Source organism: Leopardus geoffroyi, chromosome C1 (assembly GCF_018350155.1).
Source record: "Leopardus geoffroyi isolate Oge1 chromosome C1, O.geoffroyi_Oge1_pat1.0, whole genome shotgun sequence".
NCBI classification, from domain to species: Eukaryota; Metazoa; Chordata; class Mammalia; order Carnivora; family Felidae; genus Leopardus; species Leopardus geoffroyi.
Window position 1 is genome coordinate 213562328 of NC_059328.1, and position 22060 is coordinate 213584387.

The following is a 22060-nucleotide window of genomic DNA, read 5'->3' on the forward strand; positions in this document are numbered from 1 at the left end:
CTCTTTTTATGATACAATGCTTGGCATTGACTGAAACTCAGTTGGAACTGAGCATAATCTGAATTATTTTAACTTGACATTGGAAAGCAAAGTGAAGAAAAGTTAAAAGAAGCATTGGTCTTTATATACTTGTTAAAATTAAGTTGCTATAATGATCTGATACAGATTCTTCTTAAAATTAGACAATCCTAGAGGCCCCTGGACATCTTTGCTATAACTTTACGTTATAATAATAACTGCATATTTTCCAATGTATACATTAATTTGCTTTCAGGTACGGATGGATCTTATAAGATATGAGGGAGAGTCTTGGTGCAGATATTTCTTTAGACCATAAATATGTTTCCTTGAATATAAAAATGTTGCACCATTATAGATTCTTAGAATTTGAAGGAACCCCAGCAATCAGCTAGTTACCACCAAGTGCATGAATCATCTTTACAATATCTCCATTCACATTTTTTTATCACTTTGATACATATTGTCTGTATTCTGTTCTGTTTCTGCCTCATTGTCTTTGTGTTTAGGTTTTGATGCTATAACGTCCTTATTTTATTTCTGTCTTTTTAAACCTTTTCTATGCCTTCCCCCCCTCCAGTAATTAATAAATATGAAATTTAATGAAAGTTTTCTTCCAAAATTATTTTTAAAGACATACAGTCTACTCTTTTTCATAGTCTTTTTATTGCCATAAATGTGGTTAACATCTGAAATTTGCTTTCAAATTACAGATTTTTTAAAAGTATTTTGAAATGGAAGTGTCAGTTTTGTATCAAAATGGTAAAAGTTTGTGCTATGTTGTACTTTTTCAGAAATAGTTTATATTGGAGTTGTATTTCATTTTCTACAATCTTCTGGAAGTACTAGAATGATTAACCTAGAGAAAGATCTCTCAGCTAACTATAAAGCAAAGATTTTTTTCCCCAGGAATTGAAGCTAACTAGTCATATAGTTAATTTTGTAAGTGTGTGATTGTTTAAGTACATACATGAATTTGGAGGCAGTATAGAGCATGTGAGAAGGTAGTCCATCTAATCTAGTTCGTCTAGGGGTAGAGCTTTGGCAGTGTGAGTGCCATCTCTAGATTTCCTGAAACAATTATATATGCCTTTACATAGATATACATAGATAAGATTCAGTTTGTGATACTTTTATTTATTTATTTTTTTTTTTAATTTTTTTTTCAACATTTATTTATTTTTGGGACAGAGAGAGACAGAGCATGAACGGGGGAGGGGCAGAGAGAGAGGAAGACACAGAATCGGAAGCAGGCTCCAGGCTCTGAGCCATCAGCCCAGAGCCCGACGCGGGGCTCGAACTCACGGACCGCGAGATCGTGACCTGGCTGAAGTCGGGCACTTAACCGACTGCGCCACCCAGGCGCCCCAGTTTGTGATACTTTTAAAGTGACACCAGAAAACTTAATCTTATGTGACTTTGCAAGAATATAAATTTTAATGTATGTCAAACCCATCATATTAGAGACTAGAACCAAAATAGATAACAATTTTTTTTTTTTTTTTTTAGGAATGTAGATTATTTTGCCTATCTGAAATGGGCCACCCTTAATGCTGCTGAAGAATCTTAGACTGGTAGGGAAAAGTGCCTAAAGCTTTGAGATTTAGGGATTAAATTTGTAATCTTTTCTTTCTGGCAGATGACATAGAGCCCATAAGGTCTGTGTTCTAACTGTGTTCTAGGAAAGGATCCTACCATGTGGAGAATATGTATCTGGTTCACTTATGCTGAGCTCCACAGCCAATGCATTTCTTGAAGTAATTTTCTTAAACTTAATCACCTGGAAAGGGACAGCGATACAGTAGTAATAAATAGGTTGAGACATAAGAATGGGTCAACACGAAAAGGAAAAGCTAAGATATGGACTGGTTTCACTGCAGACCCCCTCAGCCTAAATTTCTTTACCATTTATGGGAATAGTGTAACAATAAAATATCAAATGTAAATAGAATTGGCTAGCATGTACAGACTGTGCACATGTACTAATTCTCATAAGAACCGTATGAAATGTAGATGAGAAAACTGAGAAATTTAAGTACCTCTCATAAATTCAGTCAGTTAGCTAGTAAGTGACATGGTTTGGATTTATTCCCAGATCTTGCAATGCAAAATGAAATGAGGAAAGGGTGAATAAAAAATGTTGCGCCAGAAGTTCAACAGACTTTTTGGGTGAGCTTGGGCAACCATGATCACAGTTTTATGTGGCCATTAAAGGTTAGATTCCTGGATTGAGATCCCACAGCTCCAGTTTGTACATGTTCTTTAAGGAACAAACTGAGCTTCAGGTACCCAGGACTGACTTCATTTGCTTCCTCCTCCTTCTCTAAGTTAGCCCCACCACTGCTGAGTAGATTCCTGGTATCAGCCATTTAACAAAGAGCTCCAGTTCTAAGATGCTGTTATTTTGTGTGATATCCAGCCACTATCGTCCCTATCCCTTCCATCAAGACAAGTTTCCTGATCAAAGCAAAATCATGACTACATCTAAGTAAGCCAGACTGTAAATGACAGTCTTAGCTTACCACCACATGTGATCATTTTATGCATTCAGTTTTAGTCTTCTCTTCCTATCACTGTTGTTCTGTTATGCCTTATATTTTTAAGGCTTTGAGGGGGTTAATGTGTTTTCTCATTTAATAAAATGACACTCGTAGCACAGCTTTGCATACAATTAGGAACTAAACGAATTCTTACAGTGACATTATTTATTTTTAAGCTTAAAATTATTTATTTAATTTTATTTCATTTGAATGCCGTAACATTTAGCCAGAGTGCTAGGTCATTTTCGTTTGCAGCTGTACAAAATGATTTTTTTTCATGGAGTAGTTTTGTCCAAATAAAGAAAATTACATAATCTCGATGAAGAGATGATTTGATACATGGCATAAAGTTCCTCTTTATACAATTCTTGGCACATTTATATCTGCTTCATCACCATACTCGTTATATTAGATGAAAACTGACATTCCTTCTATACATAACTGACTTGCTCTTCAGTTTTGTCACCTTCATTTTCTGTGAGGAGAAGTGTATCTAGCAGAATGACTGATGAAGACTGAATAGTTGAACTGCAGAGCCTCATTGGGCTTTGGTACATGGCAGGATTAATCCCTTTTCGCATTCCATATTTCATGAAAAACTTAGAGTTCTCTGCCATCGGGTTTCGAAAGTAGATATTGCTGGAGCATTTTCTGACAGTTTTTACTGATTTTGTGGCCTGGTAATTGCAGGTGATGTATCGGCCAAATGCATTCCGAAATGTCTTGTTGAAGAGGGTGTAGACCAAAGGATTCACCCCTGAGGAAACATAGCCTATCCACACAAATATCTCCAGGAGCATTTGGAGAGTAGTCTGGTTGCAGGAATCACATAAAACGAAAGTTATATTTGTAATAAAAAAGGGACACCACATAAGCAAAAAGAGAAAAAAAACAATCCCTAGAACCTTGGAGGCTCTCTGTTCATTGGAAATGGTCTGCATTGACTTTTTTCCAACTGTCGACATTCTTCGCATAAGTAGATCATTCTTTGAGTTGGGCAGAGTTTTGTCCTTGTGAGTACCATCCAGCATTGCCACCTTTTCAGGTGATGAGCAAGGTGTTTCATCCCTTTGGAAAACTGTAGACACAGTCAGCCATGTTAGGCGTTGAGGTGGCTTGTTTTTGACCAAGTAAGCTTTCTTCTGTAAAGCGTGGATAGTGAGAAAGTAGGTGACAATCATGATTGCCAGTGGTGTAAAGAAGGAAGCCAGTGAGCCAAAGAGCATGAAGTTGCCAAAACGGTCCTTTGTTAGCACACAGGTGATGTTGCTTGGGTTATCCACATCAGTTTCTATGCCTTTAATAGGGACTGGAATGGCAATGCCTAAGGAAGAAGAAACGAGATAAATCTAGTTAATTTTATGACTTTCAACTCTTAGATTATGTCCTTTTAGACTTTATCTTAGTGACTTAATGTGATTAGTGGTTAGTGTATTGTAATTCCTGATACACACAATGCAGAATTTGTCAAAGCACTTAATCCTTGGAAGATTTAACCAATAGAACCTCAGTAAGCAAACCTGCTGTTTTTAAACAGACATTGATTACTGATTTTGAGTTTATAATGAAAACTTCCCTGGGGTGCCTGGGTGGCTCAATCGGTTAACCATCTGATTCTTGGTTTTGGCTCAGGTCATGATCTCACAGTTTGTGGGATTGAGCCCTCCGTTGGGCTTAGTGCTGGCAATGCAGAGGTTGTTTGAGTTTTTCTTTCTCACCCTCTCTCTGCCCCTTCCCCACTCTCACATGTGTGCATACACTGTCTCTCTCTCTTTCAAAATAAATAAACTAAAAAGAAAAAAAAGCTTCCTAAATCTGCAGTATGTCCACGAAATGGCAAAGAATGTGTCCATTTTTATCTGTTTATTGATCTATCCCAGGTTAAGGAAAATGAATTCAGAAGAGAATTTGCTTTTATCTTTATATTCGATGTAGTTGACTTAAAGAGACTTCACAGTACGTTCATAGAATATCTTAATTCTGGATAGAGACCTATTATCTTTGAGCTATACAGTTTCATTGAACAGACATTTTCATTTTTTGAAATTCATGAATGTCTTCATCTTTTCCTTTGATTTAGGGAAAACTAAAGGTTTCGTTGTTTTTTTAAAAAACGCTACTTAAAAAATTTGAGAGGATGTGGATCATAAAATTTATTTTCAAGTTGAGAGTTCCTCTCATAGATATGAAAGAAATGTATCTTATGCTAATCTTCTAATACAGTAAGTGCCATGAAGTAGGTAATTAAATATGATCTTGCCTAGTGAAGTAACTTATTAGGAAGAAAGTACACAGGTGTTATCCTCATCCTTTCCCTTTGAAACAGCAGATCCTTAAAAGAAGTCTGAGTTAACTGATCTTTGGAAACCTGTAGAACGCTTGTGTTTTATGAATCTGAAAGTACTTTGTCGTGTACACAGCCTTTTTATCGTTACTGAAGAACCTTTGCCGTAAATATTTTCCTCAAATCTATGGCTGCTTTTACTGTACTGCAGAGCTCAGTAGTAGTGACAGAAACCATATAGAGCCTGCAAGCCCAAAATGTTTACTATCTTACCCTTTGTAGGAAAAATCGGCTAACCCCTGCTATATGTACCCTGTTATTTCTAAGTAATCATTCCACTGTTCTTTCCCCCCTAAACCCTTCCCTTTTGAAGTCTATTTAATCTACTTACACCACTCTGTTCCCCATCCGGGTCATCTACCCAGCCCTCAGAACATTTGTCTGTCTTCCTCAATGGATTCAGTGCTTTGCTATTGCCTGTCTGCTGGTCCGTTGCCGTTACCTTCCATGATTCACCTGATGACCCTTCTAACGCCATCATTTTATGTCTCTTGAACTCAACTCTAATTCTTAAAATTATTTTTAAAATTTTAATTCCAATGTAGTTAAACATACATTGTTATATTACTTTCAGGTGTATCAGCTCTTAGTAGTAGTAGTAGTAGTAGTAGTAGTAGTAGTAGTAGTAGTATTTTGGACTCCTGAAGCCATCCATAAGCCCTCTTAAAACTGTCCCATATCTAAAGCTATGAACTTTGCTATTTCCCTTTCTTGTCCTGCTACTCTTCATTACTGTGGAACTTCTCTTTCCTATTATCTTGACCTCTAGTCCATTCTTCCTTCTGTTTTCACACTCCATTAACCCTCTATCAAGGCTCACAATACCTGTCTCAACCAACTTGGTGGTCAGTAAGTTACATTTTCACTGGTACTTGTTTTTTTTTTTTTTTTTAATGTTTATTTATTTTAGAGGGAGAGAGAGAGAGTGGGGGAGGAGTAGAGAGAAAGGGAGACAGGATCAGAAGGGGACTCTGCACTGACAGCAGCAGAGTCATCAGGTGTGGGACTCAAACTCACGAACTGAACTGTGAGATTGTGACCTGAGCCGAAGTCAGACACTCAACCAACTGAGCCACCCAGACACCCCTTCACTGGTACTTCTTATACCCTTTTCCCCTTATTCTTTCATACCTTAGCTTATATGCCAGGTCTTACCTAGGATAACTGAACTCTTTTCAAAGCACTTTGCAGAATTTAAACCTAAACTAACCTTTACTATCCTCTGCTTTTTCTTTTACAAGGTTACTTAATTGTCACTGGTTCTACAAAACAGAGTGTGATGAAATGAACAGAGCATTGATCTTGGCCTTGGTGCTGAAAAGCTGAAAGCAGTCTTTAACCCAACTATTTAAAACTTCTAGGTTTCTTTTCTCATCTGTAAAAGGAAAAAGTGGACTTATAAGATCCCTTCTGAAGCTATAAATCTGGAGTCTTCTTTTTATTCTTTCCCCTCTGCATACTTAACACTTTGTATTAGTCTAATTTATTATCTACCTTCCTTGAATATAAAGGCTCTTTTTTATTTATCTTTCTTTGTATTCTTGGTACCTAGCATGTCATAGGTACTCAAAGATTTGATCTGTTTATGGATTCATATGATCCAGCCTTGAGGTATCACTTCTAACAATAGGCTATTTATTGGCTTGATCATATTTCATGGTTTCAAATGTTTTAATTCTTCTTAAAGATCATTTCTCCTGTTTTCCCCCTGCCTTTGTCCCATTTCCCCACCCTACCCCAACACACATACGTCACACTGTCTTCCCTTTCCTCTCCCTCATTGCAGTGAGCTTACCAGAAAGATGTGGGTCTTTTGCCATGAGCTACTATAGTTGTCCTTCTTTGCACTTTAAATTTTGGTAACTGTTACCCATTATCTCCCATGCCCTTTCTCTAACTTCTTTTTGGGGGGCCTCTTCTGTTCTGTCAATCAGCATCTGTTCCTAAAACTATCCTCTCACCACTTGTATATCTGTCCATTCTGAATAGACTTTTCCTTGACCCTAACTTTCTTCCCAAGCCAGAATAGTAACACTCCTTACTTTTACCTCCAAACTATTCAGAAGAGGTTTGGCCCTGGTATCATCATTTCAGGAATATAAAGGTCATTTTCATTGTCTTGCTTTCTTGCCTTTTTTTTTTTTTTAACCAAGTGTCCTTATTATGATTAGAGAGAGACCATCTTTTTCTTGTTTTCCTTTTAGAATTCCAGATCTCTCTTGATTTTATTCCTCTTTAAATTCTTTTTTTGCTAGGAAGAAATGAATCCACTTGTCGGACTATTAATGTAATGATCATAGTAACTGTTGTGAATCTATTTGTTTTTCTGATGTTAACTTATAAACGGTTTGAGTTTTTTATGCTATACTTGATGCTAAGATAGTCCATTTTAGTAGCTATCTTTGAGCATTAAAGATGAGCACAATGGCACAAAACAGTTTAGAAGAAATATTTCCTTCTGTAAATCATTTGTGAATATCACTTGCATCTCTCTTAAAATCTCTGATTAAACACATATCCAAAACACGCAGACATTTACTGACTTTAGTCTATACACATACTGGCTTCCAAGATGAATTTATGATCTTTAATATCCACATATAAAACATTTGGATTTTTTTTCTCTTTTCCTGTTTATCTTCTTAAATGTGATGATACTTTTTTTTTTTTTTTTGTCACTTGCGATTTTGCATGCTGCCTAGACCTTAATGATCTGTTTGACAAAAATGAAAACTGTTTTCAGACTTAGTCTTCCTGCATGTCAAAATTAAAGCAGGAAGATATCTCAGTAAACATTGTGAAGATGGTTCCTTCAGAGCACATGAACTTTTGTCCGTTTTCACACGTATTGCTGATAGTGTGGGTTAGTAGCTGTATGATGATATGGCATAAGGAGCTTGTGTTGGTATATCAGTAGCCTGCCTTGACCTCTTTTGTTGGGTTTCACAGCCTACCAGGTCTGCTATATTTCCTAGCCAAATGGAACCAAAGACTGTTTATTTACACCACCCCACACACCCTGACATTCCCCACATACCTATTGAAATTAACCATACCACTGTAATCTTGATGAATGCTGTAGCTCGTGAGTTATATTGATTGGCCTGGATTGGCTTTTTGATGGCTATATAACGATCCACTGAAATGGCACAGAGATGCATGATGGATGCAGTAGAAAAAAGAACATCAAGAAATAACCAGGCAGGGCAGAGAACAAGTGGGAGGGGCCACACAGCCTCTGAAAAACAAAAGAAAAACATTCTCCTGCAAAATGGCAATCTTCAATCTGTAGTTTCTTTTTAAAGTGATAATAGATTTTTAAACTTTTTATGTTATTCATCTGAAATTTTATGGTTTATCCTCCACAAGATGTGTAAGACAATGGAGTCAATAATATTAAGTATATTTCTGCAAATGACCCCTTTTAAATACATTTTCTATTTCATATAATAATTACAACACTCTTTCAAAATCTGCAGTTTAATATTTTTAACATACCATTGCTCTTTTGTCTATTCCTTTTGTGATCATTTAAAAATTTCCAGTGTCGGGGCACCTGGGTGGCTCATTCAGTTGAGCATTCCACTTTTGATTTCAGCTTAGGTCATGATCTCAGGGTTGTGGGATCAAGCCCCGTGTTGCGCTCTGAAATGAGCGTGAAGACCACTTAAGATTCTGTCTCAGGCGCCTGGGTGGCTCAGTTGGTTAAGCGTTTGACTTCGACTTAAGTCATCATCTCATGGTTCATGAATTTGAGCCCTGTGTCAGGCTCTGTGCTGACCACTTAGAGCCTGGAGACTGCTTTGGATGCTGTGTCTCCATCTCTCTCCACCCCTCCCCACTTGTGTGTGTGCATGCACATTCTCTCTCAAAAGTAATAAACATAAAAAAAAAAATTTTTTTTAATTCTGTCTCTCCCTCTCTCTGTAATGAAAAATTAAAAAAAAAATTTTTTAAGTGAATGGGAGTCTCAGTGAGACCTGGGATTTGGGCTCAGTTCTAGCAATAACTAGCAGTATGATCTTTGTTTATACCAAACTCTCATTTGGTGAAATAATTAAGTGGAATGATTTGAGTTTTCTTTTTGACAGAAATACTTCTTCAATAAAGTTTGCAAAAGGAATGGCTTCAGATCATTTTGAAGAAAAGTAGATTGTTATCCTTCCGTATTCCTTCATTCACTCCAGGCACTGGAGACTATGGTTTAAAAAGTCTCAAGTATTAGACATAGTACTTAATTTATGTAACAAACTCTTATAAAAAAACATTTACTCAGTATTTCATATAGTCTTGAGCACTTAAGAAATACTTTGAAAATTTTCAGGGTTTGGATATGATAACTATATTCTACATAGCTTTCCAATAAATTTACTTAGACAAGTATCCATACATATGTGGGTTTGACACATAATATATTTTACACACACCCAGTATATATATATTTACAGTTCTAAAACACCTTAAATTTATTTTAGGGTTTGCCCTAGAATATTTCAGTTAGAATCCACTTTACTAAAACACACACTCACAGATTTTAGAACTTGCTATAAAAAGCAAATTACTTCTATTTGAAACAAATGTCATATATATGAGAATATCTAAATCTTTTTACAGTTTAACTGTTGTATGCGCACAGACAACATAAGTTACTTTTGTTGGTTTTTCCACAATGATCTGACTTTGACAGGTATAAAATGATTAGGATAATTGAAGGAGGACCAAGATAACCATTTTAGGATTTCAGAGCACCAAGAAGAAACTCGTCAGTTGTGATCTGTTTAAATTCAGGAATCCTGAGGGTGGAGAGAGGTTAGTATCCCAGAACAACAACAAAAAAGACTATAGTATAGGAAAAGAGTTTTGAAATAGACTTGAATATGTTATTTTCAAAAGTATGCGAATTAATGTTTGAGAAGGCTCTGAGAAAGATTGTGTCTTGGGTCTTAAAAGATGCACCTACATTTGTTTGCTGATATAGGTTAGGTGCTCAGAATGCCTCATATGAAAAAATTTATGGAAGACCTCTCAAAATTAATCAAGTATGGTAGAGAAATCTGTCTTTAAAAGAATCTAATACTATTTTTAAAGAATCTATAGTATTTAGATTTTCTGTTAAGTAGAAAAGGACTTTGGACAGTGAAAGACAGCAATGGACCTGAGCTTAAGTAAACTAAGAGTCTAAGTGAGTGAAAATAATAAGAGAGTTTTGCAGTGGAAATGACTTGAAATGAGGCTACGTTCTGTAGTAAAGTTCTACATTTAGCACTGAGTAGTAGAAAAATACTCAAGTCTAGAGCTACAACAAGAGATACTGATTATAGTTTTAAATGTGCCTATATAGCTTTTCTAATTATGGGTTCTTTGTCTTTAAATTAAGATCTGGAAAATTCTAGTCATAAATCTAGTAGCTGTGATAGGAAGCCACAATAGAACTCTCATGTAAAAAGGACAGATCTTTGGAAAATAGACTATTTGACCTACATATTCCTAGTTGTGAGCTAAAGCTCTTTAGTGCTCATCTAATTAAGCCTGTGAAGCCTTGTTAAGCTCACTTGCCAATAGAATGAATTTATGTTATAAACTCCAGTTTTGGAACACAAAGTGGGTATTAAAATTAATGCAGATCACTAGAATTTTATTATTTCAGTCAGTACTTATTGCTAACAGTAGAAGTACTGAGGCGTAATAGAAAAAGAGACTGTAATAGGTTTAGGATTAAGAGAGATGGATCTCTATGATTAACCTTTATAATTGCAAGTTTCATGAAATACTAGTCAGTAGACTTTTTATGAAATGAATATAAAAGTAACATGACTGCATTTAATTAACAGAAATCTTTTATATGCTTGTCTAATTGCTTAAGTAGGTTCAGGTAATGCAAGAATTTATACAAATTAAAAGCAGTTATAGACATTCTCAAGTTATCATTCTCAAATTGTCTTTTCAGTTAGCATTAATTTGATAGGCTCAAGGTCAGAAAAGTTTCTTAACTAGAGTAACTAGGGACACCTGGGTGGTTCAGTCGGTTAAGTGTCGGACTTAAGTTCAGGGCATGATCTTGCAGTCCGGGAGTTCGAGCCCCGCATTGGGCTCTGTGCTGACAGCTCAGAGCCTGGAGCCTGCTTTGGATTCTGTGTCTGTCTGTCTGTCTGTCTGTCTGTCTGTCTCTCTCTCTCTCTCTCTCTCTCTCTCTCTCTCTCCCCCCCTCCCCCTCCCCCACTCACACTGTGTCTCTCAAAAATGAATGAATGTTTAAAAAACTTTTTTTAATAAATAAAAAAATTAAAAAATATTGGGTTTTGGCTGTCCCTAGAGAAAATTCTGTGGCTGTCTTTTTTTTTTTAAGCTTTTATTTGTATTTATTTTGAGAGTGAGAATCCCAAGTGGGCTGTGCACTGTGAGTGCAGAGCCTGTCACAGGGCTCAATCTCACAAACCTCAAAATCATGACCTGAGCCGAAATCAAGAGTCAGATGCTTAACTGACTGAGCCACCTAGGTACCCCAATGGCTGTCTTGTTAGATAGTTATTTAAGATATAAATGTTGGCTGTTTGCCAAATATGACTGTTTAGGTTGGTATGATTTCTCATTTCATTTGAGAAAGCAATGTAGAAGAGGTTAAGAGTATGAATTCTGGAGTCATTCTCCCAGATTCAAATTATGTCTCTTCCATTTATTTAGTCCTATGTCCTCTCTTGTAAAGTAGGGATATGGTGATGATGCCCATTTTATAGGTTTGCTTTGAAGATTAAATGCTGTACTACATGTAAAGTGTTTAGAAAATGTCTGGCATAGAGAAAGCACTCAATAAATGTTAGTTCTTATTACTATTATTATCTGACAAAAACTAGCCAAGTAGCCTAGCCATTAAAACACTGCTACTTAGAAACGTAAGTCATATCATTGCTATAAAATCAGTATGTTTGTCTTCCTGACTGCTGTAGCAAGAGTACATGTATCCAGGGGCACCTGGTGATGCAGTAGGTTGAGCAGCCAAAACTCTTGATTTTGGCTCAGGTCATGATCCCAGGTTTGTGGGATTGAGCCCCCTGCATCGGGCTCCATGCTGAGCATGGAGTCTGCTTGGGATTCATTCATTCATTCTCTCTCTGTCTCTCGCTTTCTCTCTCTCACTCTCCCTCTGCCCTTCTCCCTTGTTTCCACGTGCTCTCTCTCTCAAAGAAAAAAATTTTGTTTCCAAAGGGGGGGAAAAAAATGAGTGCATGTATCCAATTGAATTTAAATCTGTACTCTTTAAAAAGTATGGGAACATGTTTAACTGTTTAAATTTGTCATGAAAGTATGCCTTTTTAACTCTGTCTATATGTGTGTGTCTAACTATAAATAGCAAACATAAATAACTTATGTTCATTGCCATGCTTGGCTATTTGTGTGTATTTATTTGTTTGTTTATTTTGCTTTCTTTTTAACTGGTATAAAAACCTAAATTTTTTAACCAGAAACTCCATTTCTTGATGAGATAGACTCATTTTATCTGAACCTTGCTTAATCTTTGGGCAAGTTTTTAGTTTGGAAAGCTGAATTATTAGTTTAGAAAGTAATTAAAATTAATATGTAAGTCTGGGATATAAGATATTTGCCTTTTGAGTATTTTAAAAGACTTTTGTTTAATGCTTTTTTATTTATTTTGAGAGAGAGAGAGAATGAATTGGGGAGGGGCAAAGAGGAAGAGAAAGAGAATCCTAAGCAGGTTCCACACTGTCAGCACAGAGCCAGACATGGGGCTTGAACTCACAATCCATGAGATGCTGACCTGAGCCAAAATCAAGAGTCTGACGCTTAACTGAGTGAGCCACCCAGATGCCCCTAAAAGACTCTTTTTAAAGCTATCCCAAGAGGGCTGTGCCTATAGAGATTTCCGAGGTAAACAGTGTTAGAGCAGGACAAGGCCTAATAATCCGAAAAGGCATAGTTCTCAAAATAGCCATTTTTTTAAATCTCAGAAATTCTTATGTTTGTATCTTTATCTTCAAGAAAAGAGAGACATAGATCAGTGCTTCAGTCTTTATTATGAATCTTCTGTTTTGTTTTTGTTGTCATTTTCCTATTACATTAGAGCATATAAAATATTCTGGGATTAGATGTCTAATATGATAGTGTTTTAAATGTTTCAAGTGATTTAATACTTAGGAAAATTTTTTTCTTGGTTTTTACATTTCCACTTTTCCAAAAAGAAGTGCTTTAATTGCTTTGCTCCCTCATTTAAGAATTAGAGCAACATTTCACTGCGTAAGTGAACAACTGATGTTTTTTTCTTTTACTGCTGTACATCTGTTTCATCTCTGGTCAGACTTACACCTAAACTAAATCACATATTTAAGTATATAAACTCTTCTCATACTCCACTTGCCAATTATTTGTGCCTATAATGTGTCCCTGTTTGACCATTTAACAAGATATCTGCAATGTCAGTTTTAGCATATCCGTTTTCCAGACAAGGTGATTGAACTGATGTGAGTGAGTTTCCTAAGCCAACACAGGAGAACCCGGATTCAGAGCCTGGGTTGTCTTGCTTTAAACCTCTGTAACCTCTGTCTTTCAGCCATTTTATTTTATACACCCTCTTCCAGCTGTATGACAGATACTGTTCCAGCTATAATAGTGAGGCATGAGTTAAAACTTAAGTTATAAATAAACTAGTAATGATCAATGAATGACCAAACACTATTATTTTCTCCTTTACATTTTTAATCATTTATTTAAGGAGAGAAGGGAAAGTCCAGAGAATTTCTTAAACTGTGAGTGAACATGCTGTCTTTTTGGTATTAGCACATGATGTTCTGTTTTCCTTTGCATCCTATTCAAGTATTTCTAATGTAGGCATTTCCAAGCCTTCTGTCGTAAGCTACTAACTTGTGATTGTGCATTTTTGGAATTACATGCAGGACAGTAAAAACTAGAACTATAAAGCAAAGTTAGTGCTCCCAGAGCATTGACATAGGTATCACAATTCATTTGAGAGACCATGTCGGGCCAGTCATAATCTTGGTAAAATAGAAATTCTATAAAAAAAAAATTCAGACAATATTGAAAAAAAAATTCAGACAGTTTATGATCAAATAGTATATAAATCATTGGTTGAATAAAATACTCTGTACCATAAGAACCAGTTTTAAAATGTTTAACTTCTCTCCTTTTTTTAAACTTAATTTTAGTAGAACATTAGTTAATGTAAAGTTTCTTATGATAATTTCATTAAATTTCCCTGAGATGACTAAAATCACTCATACCATTCAGTAGTAGTTAATTTTTTTATGTTTACAGAATTGGGGACACTGTACTGACTTCAGAAGTTTGGAAGATTATTCCTGTAATGAGAGAAAAATACACAAAATCTGTTCCTGTCTTTTCGATTTATTAGAAATTCTTATAAATGCATTAATTTAGAAAGTCTTTGTTAACATGTGAACGCCTATCAAAAAATCTTAGTATTTGAAGTCAGGTCCCAATTTATAGTATGTGCAGTTCCCAGTTTGTGAATGTATCCTTTTGAAGCTTTTTAGAAGGCAGAGCATGTATTTTCTCATATACTTTCTCATAGAAAAAGAACAGCGTTAAAAAAAAAAAAGAAGTGTTTTCAATAATGAATTTAATGCAATAATTTTTTAAACAGAAGTTAAATTCCCAGGTTAGTTTATTTTTTAAAAATCGAATCCCCCTATAGAGCTTAATTACTGATAGTAAAAGTGTTTGGGACTATGAAAGATTTTATTTTGTAATTAAAAATTAACAACATTTGAAAGAATGAAGTGTAGTTAAAACATATTATTAGGACAAAAATAGGAAGACATTCCATATATTTTATGTTAAAATATGTTGGGTTTTCTGCTAACATTTATTGGCAAGAATATGTGGGGCCCAAAAAATGTAAATATAAACTTAGTTGTCAGTTGCACATACCTACTATTTTCCTATGGAATACATGGAATTATCTCTCATCTGTTTTTGTGTTTTGTCAGGTCACTTTAATACTATGGAACTTTGCTTTTTAAGATTCCTGAACTATTTAGCTGATAACTTGAATATCTACCACAGTATTTTTTTGTATGTAGTAGATTTTTGATATTTTTGGACTCATGGACTTTAAAGTTAAAATTTAGTTCTGTGTAACTCATTCTATCTCATTTGTTCAATATAACATCAATTAAATTTTATGGTAGTATAAGATGAGCATTGTAACATTTGCTGTATGCCTATTTAAAGAGTGATTTTACTGTTAAGTTACTATTGTGTGTGCAGAGAAAAGAGCTTGAATCAAATCTCTGTACAATCTTTACCAAATATACATAAATGGTTCTATATAATCCTCATTTTATTTCTTTTAAACTTTATTCAGGATTAAGATCCTTTAGGTTCTCCTTTCGAGTATGATTTATTAATTATTTTCCATGGTTACATGTAGCACTAAATTATTCAGAAGGTTACAGATTTACAGAAGAGAAGGGGAAAGATAGACATTATTAATGATTAGAGAGTCAATTAAAGCAGTGGAAACTTATTTATTACTGCGTGTCCTGCTACAGAATTTCAAGCCTGGATAAATGTTGATTTAGAATGAGAAGTTTTAACCTGTCACCATCTGATATTTGGGGGATCAAACACTTAATTTTAGATATCTCTATAATTACTTAAAAATGTAACATTTAACCTAAATATAATAGTTTAAATTGGAGTTTTTCTTCTTCTAATATGTATTCTAGTTAAATAAACTTTACTTTTCTAACCTGAAGTATTTTTATACTCACTATATAAACATAATTTCAAGAAGCCCTATCTGCTGCAAATAATCATTTTTCTTATGCAGTTAATGGATGGAATATCAATTTATGCCAGGCAATGAATACGTTAAATATCCTTTTAATTCTGATTCTTAGAAGCCCTCATAATTTATTAGAATTATTTGAATTTACCCACATTCTATTAACTAGAGAGGATATGCATAAATCAAAACTAGTTCATTATAATATCATTATCTTTTTATTATAACAAACTAATACTTTAATATTGAACTACATTTTATTGTAATAACTCAGGTTTTGATCACTTATTGTAATAACTTATGTTTAATAATTTTTTATATTATTTTAAATAATAATTTAAAGTCCGATTTTTCTTACATGTATCAAGGACCTGGATGGTCAGAAATCATAAAAATTAAACAGATGAATCATCTTTTAGAACACTGTGAGCCAGACCATTTCCTTTAGCAACTAAACATAGTATTTTCTTAACATGACACTGGTGTAAGAATTATGTTTAAGTCTAAAGTACACAAATGATAAATATAACAAGAATTTTAAAACAATTCCAATTTTAAATTTGGGTTTGGTGATTCAAATTGGAATTTAGTTACTAAAGATTTTATCATTAATAAGTAACTCAGCACATAACTGTCACAGAAGTGTCCTAGCTATTACTTTGTCAAGGGAAAAATATATTAATAATGGGGAAGTTAAAGTATAGGTCTGTTCTTCACTATAATTTTTAGGTGATGAATGCGGAATCTATGAATATTGCTAACTTGGATGATTTTTTAAATGATGGCTAGGAAGGAGTAGAATTTCTAAGAAATTATTTTTTGCTCTTTAAGATTGATTATCAGCCATAGGAAATGATGGGAATAAGAGTCTGTTTACTCACTGTATCTTTAAATAGTCTAAGTTCACCTTTAAAGACTAAATGAGTATCCATTTTTCTAACAGTATATCAAAGTTCTGTGGTTTGATGTCAGGAACAAAGTGAAATACTTACCAAACATTATTGTCAAGAGGGCAATCGGCATCACAAACAATCCAACCAGCAAATCAGCCACTGCTAAGGACATTAGAAAATAATTGGTAGCGTATTGCAGCTTTTTCTCCAGTGAAACCGCCAGAATAACCAGGATGTTCCCACCAATCGTGGGTATTATCACCATGAGTATCAGAAGAGCAGCCCAGCGCGGTTTATTTCCCTGTTGCTCACCAATCTGTTTCATTTCTTCTGGTATTGATTCTGTCTGTAATCCAGACCAGTTAGCAAAGATTAAGTGATCAAATGAGCTCCGCAAAATGTGCTCAGGAATTCTGCTTTGTTCTGATATTCTATAAGAGAAGGCCATTTGCTGTTTTTGTGTGATCTGATCCAATTCCGGACAATGGTCAGCATGGTCAGGAGCTAAGCTGGTCATCTGCTTTTTAAAGGCATTGTACCCAGGCTACAGAAACACTCAAAAGCCAAAGTTGACTCCTTCCTTTAAAAAATATTTTCAGGTTCTCTAAAATGAGAGCATACATCATCTGTCCATTTCTGTAGGTAAGGCCCAAGTGTTTAGTCTTCAGCAGAGGCTCCACTTTCGTAAGGCTTAGTGAAAGAAACTGATAGCTGTGAAAGAAAGACTGTTGATTAGTTTCTCTTGCTCTCTTTTTTTTTTTTTTTTTTTTTTTTTTTTTTGCTGTAGTGGTAGACTCCTGTTTGAATTTGAATGCCAGTGAGTGCCGAGTTTCTCCCTAGATGTATAAAATATGTGAATTGCATTATTTTATTTCTTTATTTTAAAAAAATAGTTAAACACTTAAGCTTAGTAGCCCTTCCCATCTGAACAAGTCTCTTGTGCACTTGTGGCAGTGCAACTTAGTTCCATAGTCATATTCCTGATATGCCTCAGGTTATGAAACAGGAGATACATTAATTTTTTCAGTAGTCATAAAAAAAGGCTAGCTGTTTCCGATCCTTGAATGTCTTTTTACCTTTACTCTAGAATATGTACATAAGAATAGAAACATCAAAGCACTAAATAGTTCTGAATAGAACTTTTTGGTACACATTCACCTAGAAATACTTCAAACCCATGTAAGGTCCAAATAAATTATTTAGCAGCTAGGAATCCTTATTTGTAGTTGGGTTTATCTGATCAAGTTTATCTTAATACTGATGTAAATAACATTTTTATGAAACATTTTATAAGTCCTTTAGTTTGAGAGAAGGAAAACAATAATTACTAGAATCCAAATAATTGTTTTTAGTAACTTTATCTTTCAAAGAAAGCCTGTTTCTGCAACAACAAATATTCTCCAAATTTATCACTTTACACCAAATTTCAAACAGTTCTTTCTTTTGGTTTTAAGTAATCGTTTTCTCCCTTAACCTCTCCAGTTTCCTTAGGAAAGGAGGGTAAGCTAAGAGGAAGGTTAAACCATTTATTCATAAAATCTGTAAATCCCCTATTAAATATTTCTCCTTTAACATCAGTAAATTTTCATTTAGGCTTTTAAATCACTGAATAGAAATGAAAGATAGCAGTTTTTTTGAAGAAAGAAAAAAAAAAACTTTTAGATTATTTGTTAAATACTTACCTCGTATTGTCAATCTCCCAAGCATGTTATCTTATCTGCTCGGTAGACCTGTTTGCTGCTGTGACTGAAGTTCTCCCGTGGACTTATTCAGAGCCTCCAGCACTGGCACTTGAAAGCAGTGAAACAAATGTGTTGTATAGCTGCAAGCCTGCCAAGAAGGTTATTTCCTCTTTGATACATTCATTTTTAGAGAGTAGCAGCATTCATTATAATTCATAAAACTACCAGTTAAGTATGTTGAACCAGTTCATGACCCTATTCATGTTGTGTTTGTAAGAGCTTTCTTTGATATTTGGGGGAATGAAATAAGCCTCTGTCATTCTAGTTTAAGATAGTTTTGTTTCAGATTAATACTGAGCTGTTTTTCCCATTTGAGAAAAAATAAGTCTAGAAATTCTGGAGCTTGCATTCTGCCCTGTGAAGATTCTGCCCTGTGAGCCTTGCAGTAATTTCCAGAGTTCTAGTTTCAAAACATGATTCTTATCCAGCTTTTATGTGTTTGCTGTGGAACACAATTAATTCTCTCTGGTTGCAACCTTATATAGAAAAGTGCAGAAAGGTCTGCATTCTACTTGTATACATAGGTTTTAGCAGAAACTTTCATTGCTCATTTTTTAAACAGATGTCCTCTGGATTGGGGAGTCGGTTCTTTGGCAGTTTTTTTTTTCCTCCACAGATATATTGGGGAAAGCATACAGAATGTAATGAAAATATATTTCTGCCTTATTTTAGAAAGTTGATATAAAAATTTTAACAGCTATGCAAAGTTTTTCTAAACTGTAAGACTAGCTTATTAGCATTAGAACTTCTAGCATTCTCAAAATTTCCTTTTAAAAGATCATCATAGATCCCTCATTTTAATTTTTTTTTGACATTTATTTATTTTTGGAAGACAGAGAGAGAGACAGAGCACTAGTGGGGGAGGGGCAGAGATAGGGAGACATAGAATCGAAAGCAGGCTCCAGGCTCTGAGTTGTCAGCACAGAGCCCAATGTGGGGCTCGACTTATGAACCACAAGAAAATGACCTGAGTTGAAGTCGGACACTTTACCAATTGAGCCACCCAGGTGCCCCATAGATCCTCATTTTTAAAGTGTTTAATCACTTCCAGGTCAGCCATAGCATTTGTGCCCTTTTTCTGTTTCAAATTTATATTCCTTAGCTTGTGTGGAAAATACTTGATTCATTTCAGTTCTACTGAGCAGTTGAGATTTTGTTCAATATTTTTTTTAACTCAAAATTCAGTATTTTATAAAAAATATTTGCTGTGAATTTTGAGTATGAAAACATATAAAATAATATTCAAGTGGATTTTAATGTTCCAGGATTCTCTTCAGGAATATGGAAATATTCTGAAACACTGCGTTATTCTGAATCATAGTTTAGTACCTGTCACACAATAGGAACATTATATTCAATGAAAAGACTTGTCTGAAACAAGTTTATGTTTATAGATACCTTCATGGATTTGTGTTTATAGATACCATGTTTGTTTGTTTATTATTCTTTCAATGTTTATTTATTTTTGAGAGAGAGAGAGTGCACAAACAAAGGAGGGGCAGAGAGAGAGGGAGACACAGAATCTGAAGCAGGCTTCAGGCTCCAAACTGTCAGCATAAAGCCTGACAGGGGTTTTGAACTCATGAACCATAAGATCATGACCTGAGCCAAAATCAGACGCTTAACCTACTGAACCACCCAGGTGCCCCTCTAGATAAAATTTATTAAAATATTCATGGAATATATTTTTAAAATGATGACCATTATTACTATTATACTACTTTACCAGTACTAACTCTCTCACCCACATTCGCTCACCTTTTTTTTAATCGTAAGTATAAATAGTTAAAATTGGTGGTTGGATTATTTTTTTCTATTTTTAAATTAGTTTAATGGCTAGGGAACATAGCTAGTTCAAACTACTTGTTTGGCAATTTTGGGTTCTTAGAAGCATAGCTGATAATCAGGAAAAAAGCAAAATAATAATAAATAGATGAAAGGTAGACAAATCCCTCAGTTTGCAATAACTATAAGCCCTCTAAAAACTCACGCATGTTAGATGGAAAGCAGCCTATAAGTCCTCAATCCAAATCCCTTTACATATATACTCACAGAAACATGTCTCTCTCTCCTCTTTAATGAAAATACCACTTGCACGTGGTGGTAAATCTAAATAGTACAAAAGAATGGTCAGTGATAGGGGCGCCTGGGTGGCTCAGTTGATTAAGTGTCTCTTGATTTCATATCAGGTCATGATCTAACTAACGGTCGTGAGATCAAGCCCTGCATGGGGTTCCACATGAGTGCAGAGTCTGCTTGGGATTCTCTATCTCCCTCTCTCTCTGCTTTTCCCCTGCTCGCACTCACTTTCTCTCTCAAAAATAAATAAAGAAACTTCAAGAAAAAGTTCAGTGATAAATTCACTCTTGAGACCGTTTTAACAAACATTTCGATGCCTACTCCATAAGTAGATTAACAAATTAAAAGGTGGACAAGCACTTTGGTGATAGCAAAAGGGGTCCGCTGAAGAAACAGGAAATACAAAGTATAGGCATGTAGGTCTACTCAGAATAGAGGCTTGTGGCTCACCTGTAACTCAGCCCTTCACAATTTTATGTGGTATAATACTTGCTACCAGAGTGGTTACTTCTACATATTTAAGAAAAGGTTAAGTCATCTTTATTTAGCTCTGTTTTAGATGGCAGGAATATGTGAAATGCATTTTTTAAAAGATTGCCATCCCAAATGACAATTATATAAAAGTATGATTCTTACTAGTTGGATGAAATTTCAAATATCTGGAAACTTCATTTGTGTGGAATATCTCATTTACCAAGAACTCCAGATAAATTCTTAATAAAGTAGCTTAAAGTTCAGATTCAGACTCTAATAATTGGTGCATTTTTTCTAAAATAATGAATTTTGTCCCTGGTGCCTTTTTAATTAACTTTTTTACTTTTTAAGTTTATTTATTTATTTTGAAAGAGAGAGTGCACGAGGAGAGACTGGGCAGAGAGAGAGGGAGAGAAAGAATCCCAGGCAGGCTCCAAGATTTCAGTGCAGATCCCAATATGGGGCTTGATCCCACGAACCCTGAAATCATGACCTGAACCGAGATCAAGAGTCAGGTGTTTAACTGACTGAGCCATCCAGGCACCTCCTTTTAATTTATGGAACAGATTCTATCTTTGACTTAAAAGAGCAGTCTAAGACTCAGATTGTCTAAAACTGAACTTCTGCTCTTTCCCTCCAAATCTGCTCTATGTATTGATTTCTTTATCTCTGGCAAAGGTATTTGCATCCTTCCACTCTCTTTTTCTCACATTCTGCATGTTATCCGTCAAGAAATCTTGTTAGGGCACTTGGAAGGTTCGGTCGTTTAAGCGTCCAACTCCTCATTTCGGCTCAGGTCATGATCTCCCAGTGTGTGAGTTTGAGCCCGCATATGGCTCTGTGCTAGTGGCACAGAGCCTGCGTGCCGTTCTCTCTGCCTCTGCCCGCCCCCCCCCCCCCCCCCCCGCCTTTCACTTCAAAATAAAAAAATAAACTTAAAATATCTTGTTGGTTCTACTTTCAGTATGTGTGTATACACACACACACACACACACACACACATGTATACGTATATACATGTGTGTGTGTATATATATATACACTGAATTTCCCCCCCACATCTACTGCTGCCATCTTACCTTACTAAGTCACCATCATATCTTGACTGGATTTCCAGGTAGCCTCTTAACCAGTCTTCTTTCTTCTACCTTTGCCCTCTATTCTCAGTAAAACAGCCAAAATGACCCTTT

The 22060-nt window shown here is 35.2% G+C and overlaps 2 protein-coding genes across 3 annotated transcripts in view; one reads left to right on the top strand and one right to left on the bottom strand.

The window, feature by feature from the left end:
- Positions 1-22060, top strand: part of PSMD1 (proteasome 26S subunit, non-ATPase 1) — a 95507-nt gene that overhangs the window by 30870 nt on the left and 42577 nt on the right. The window lies entirely within an intron of this gene.
- On the bottom strand, positions 2706-18512 carry HTR2B (5-hydroxytryptamine receptor 2B). 2 transcript variants are annotated; one of them, XM_045481700.1, is made up of 4 exons: positions 18258-18511; positions 16675-17286; positions 7940-8140; positions 2706-3882 (listed from the first exon to the last, which is right to left on the bottom strand). In XM_045481700.1, exons 2-4 carry the CDS (start codon positions 17090-17092, stop codon positions 2990-2992), a joined length of 1512 nt encoding a protein of 503 aa, XP_045337656.1. In that variant the 5' UTR covers positions 17093-17286; positions 18258-18511; the 3' UTR covers positions 2706-2989. The 2 variants fall into 2 exon arrangements, with proteins under 2 accessions (XP_045337656.1, XP_045337657.1); XM_045481701.1 differs by lacking the exon at positions 7940-8140 and having other exon boundaries at positions 18258-18512.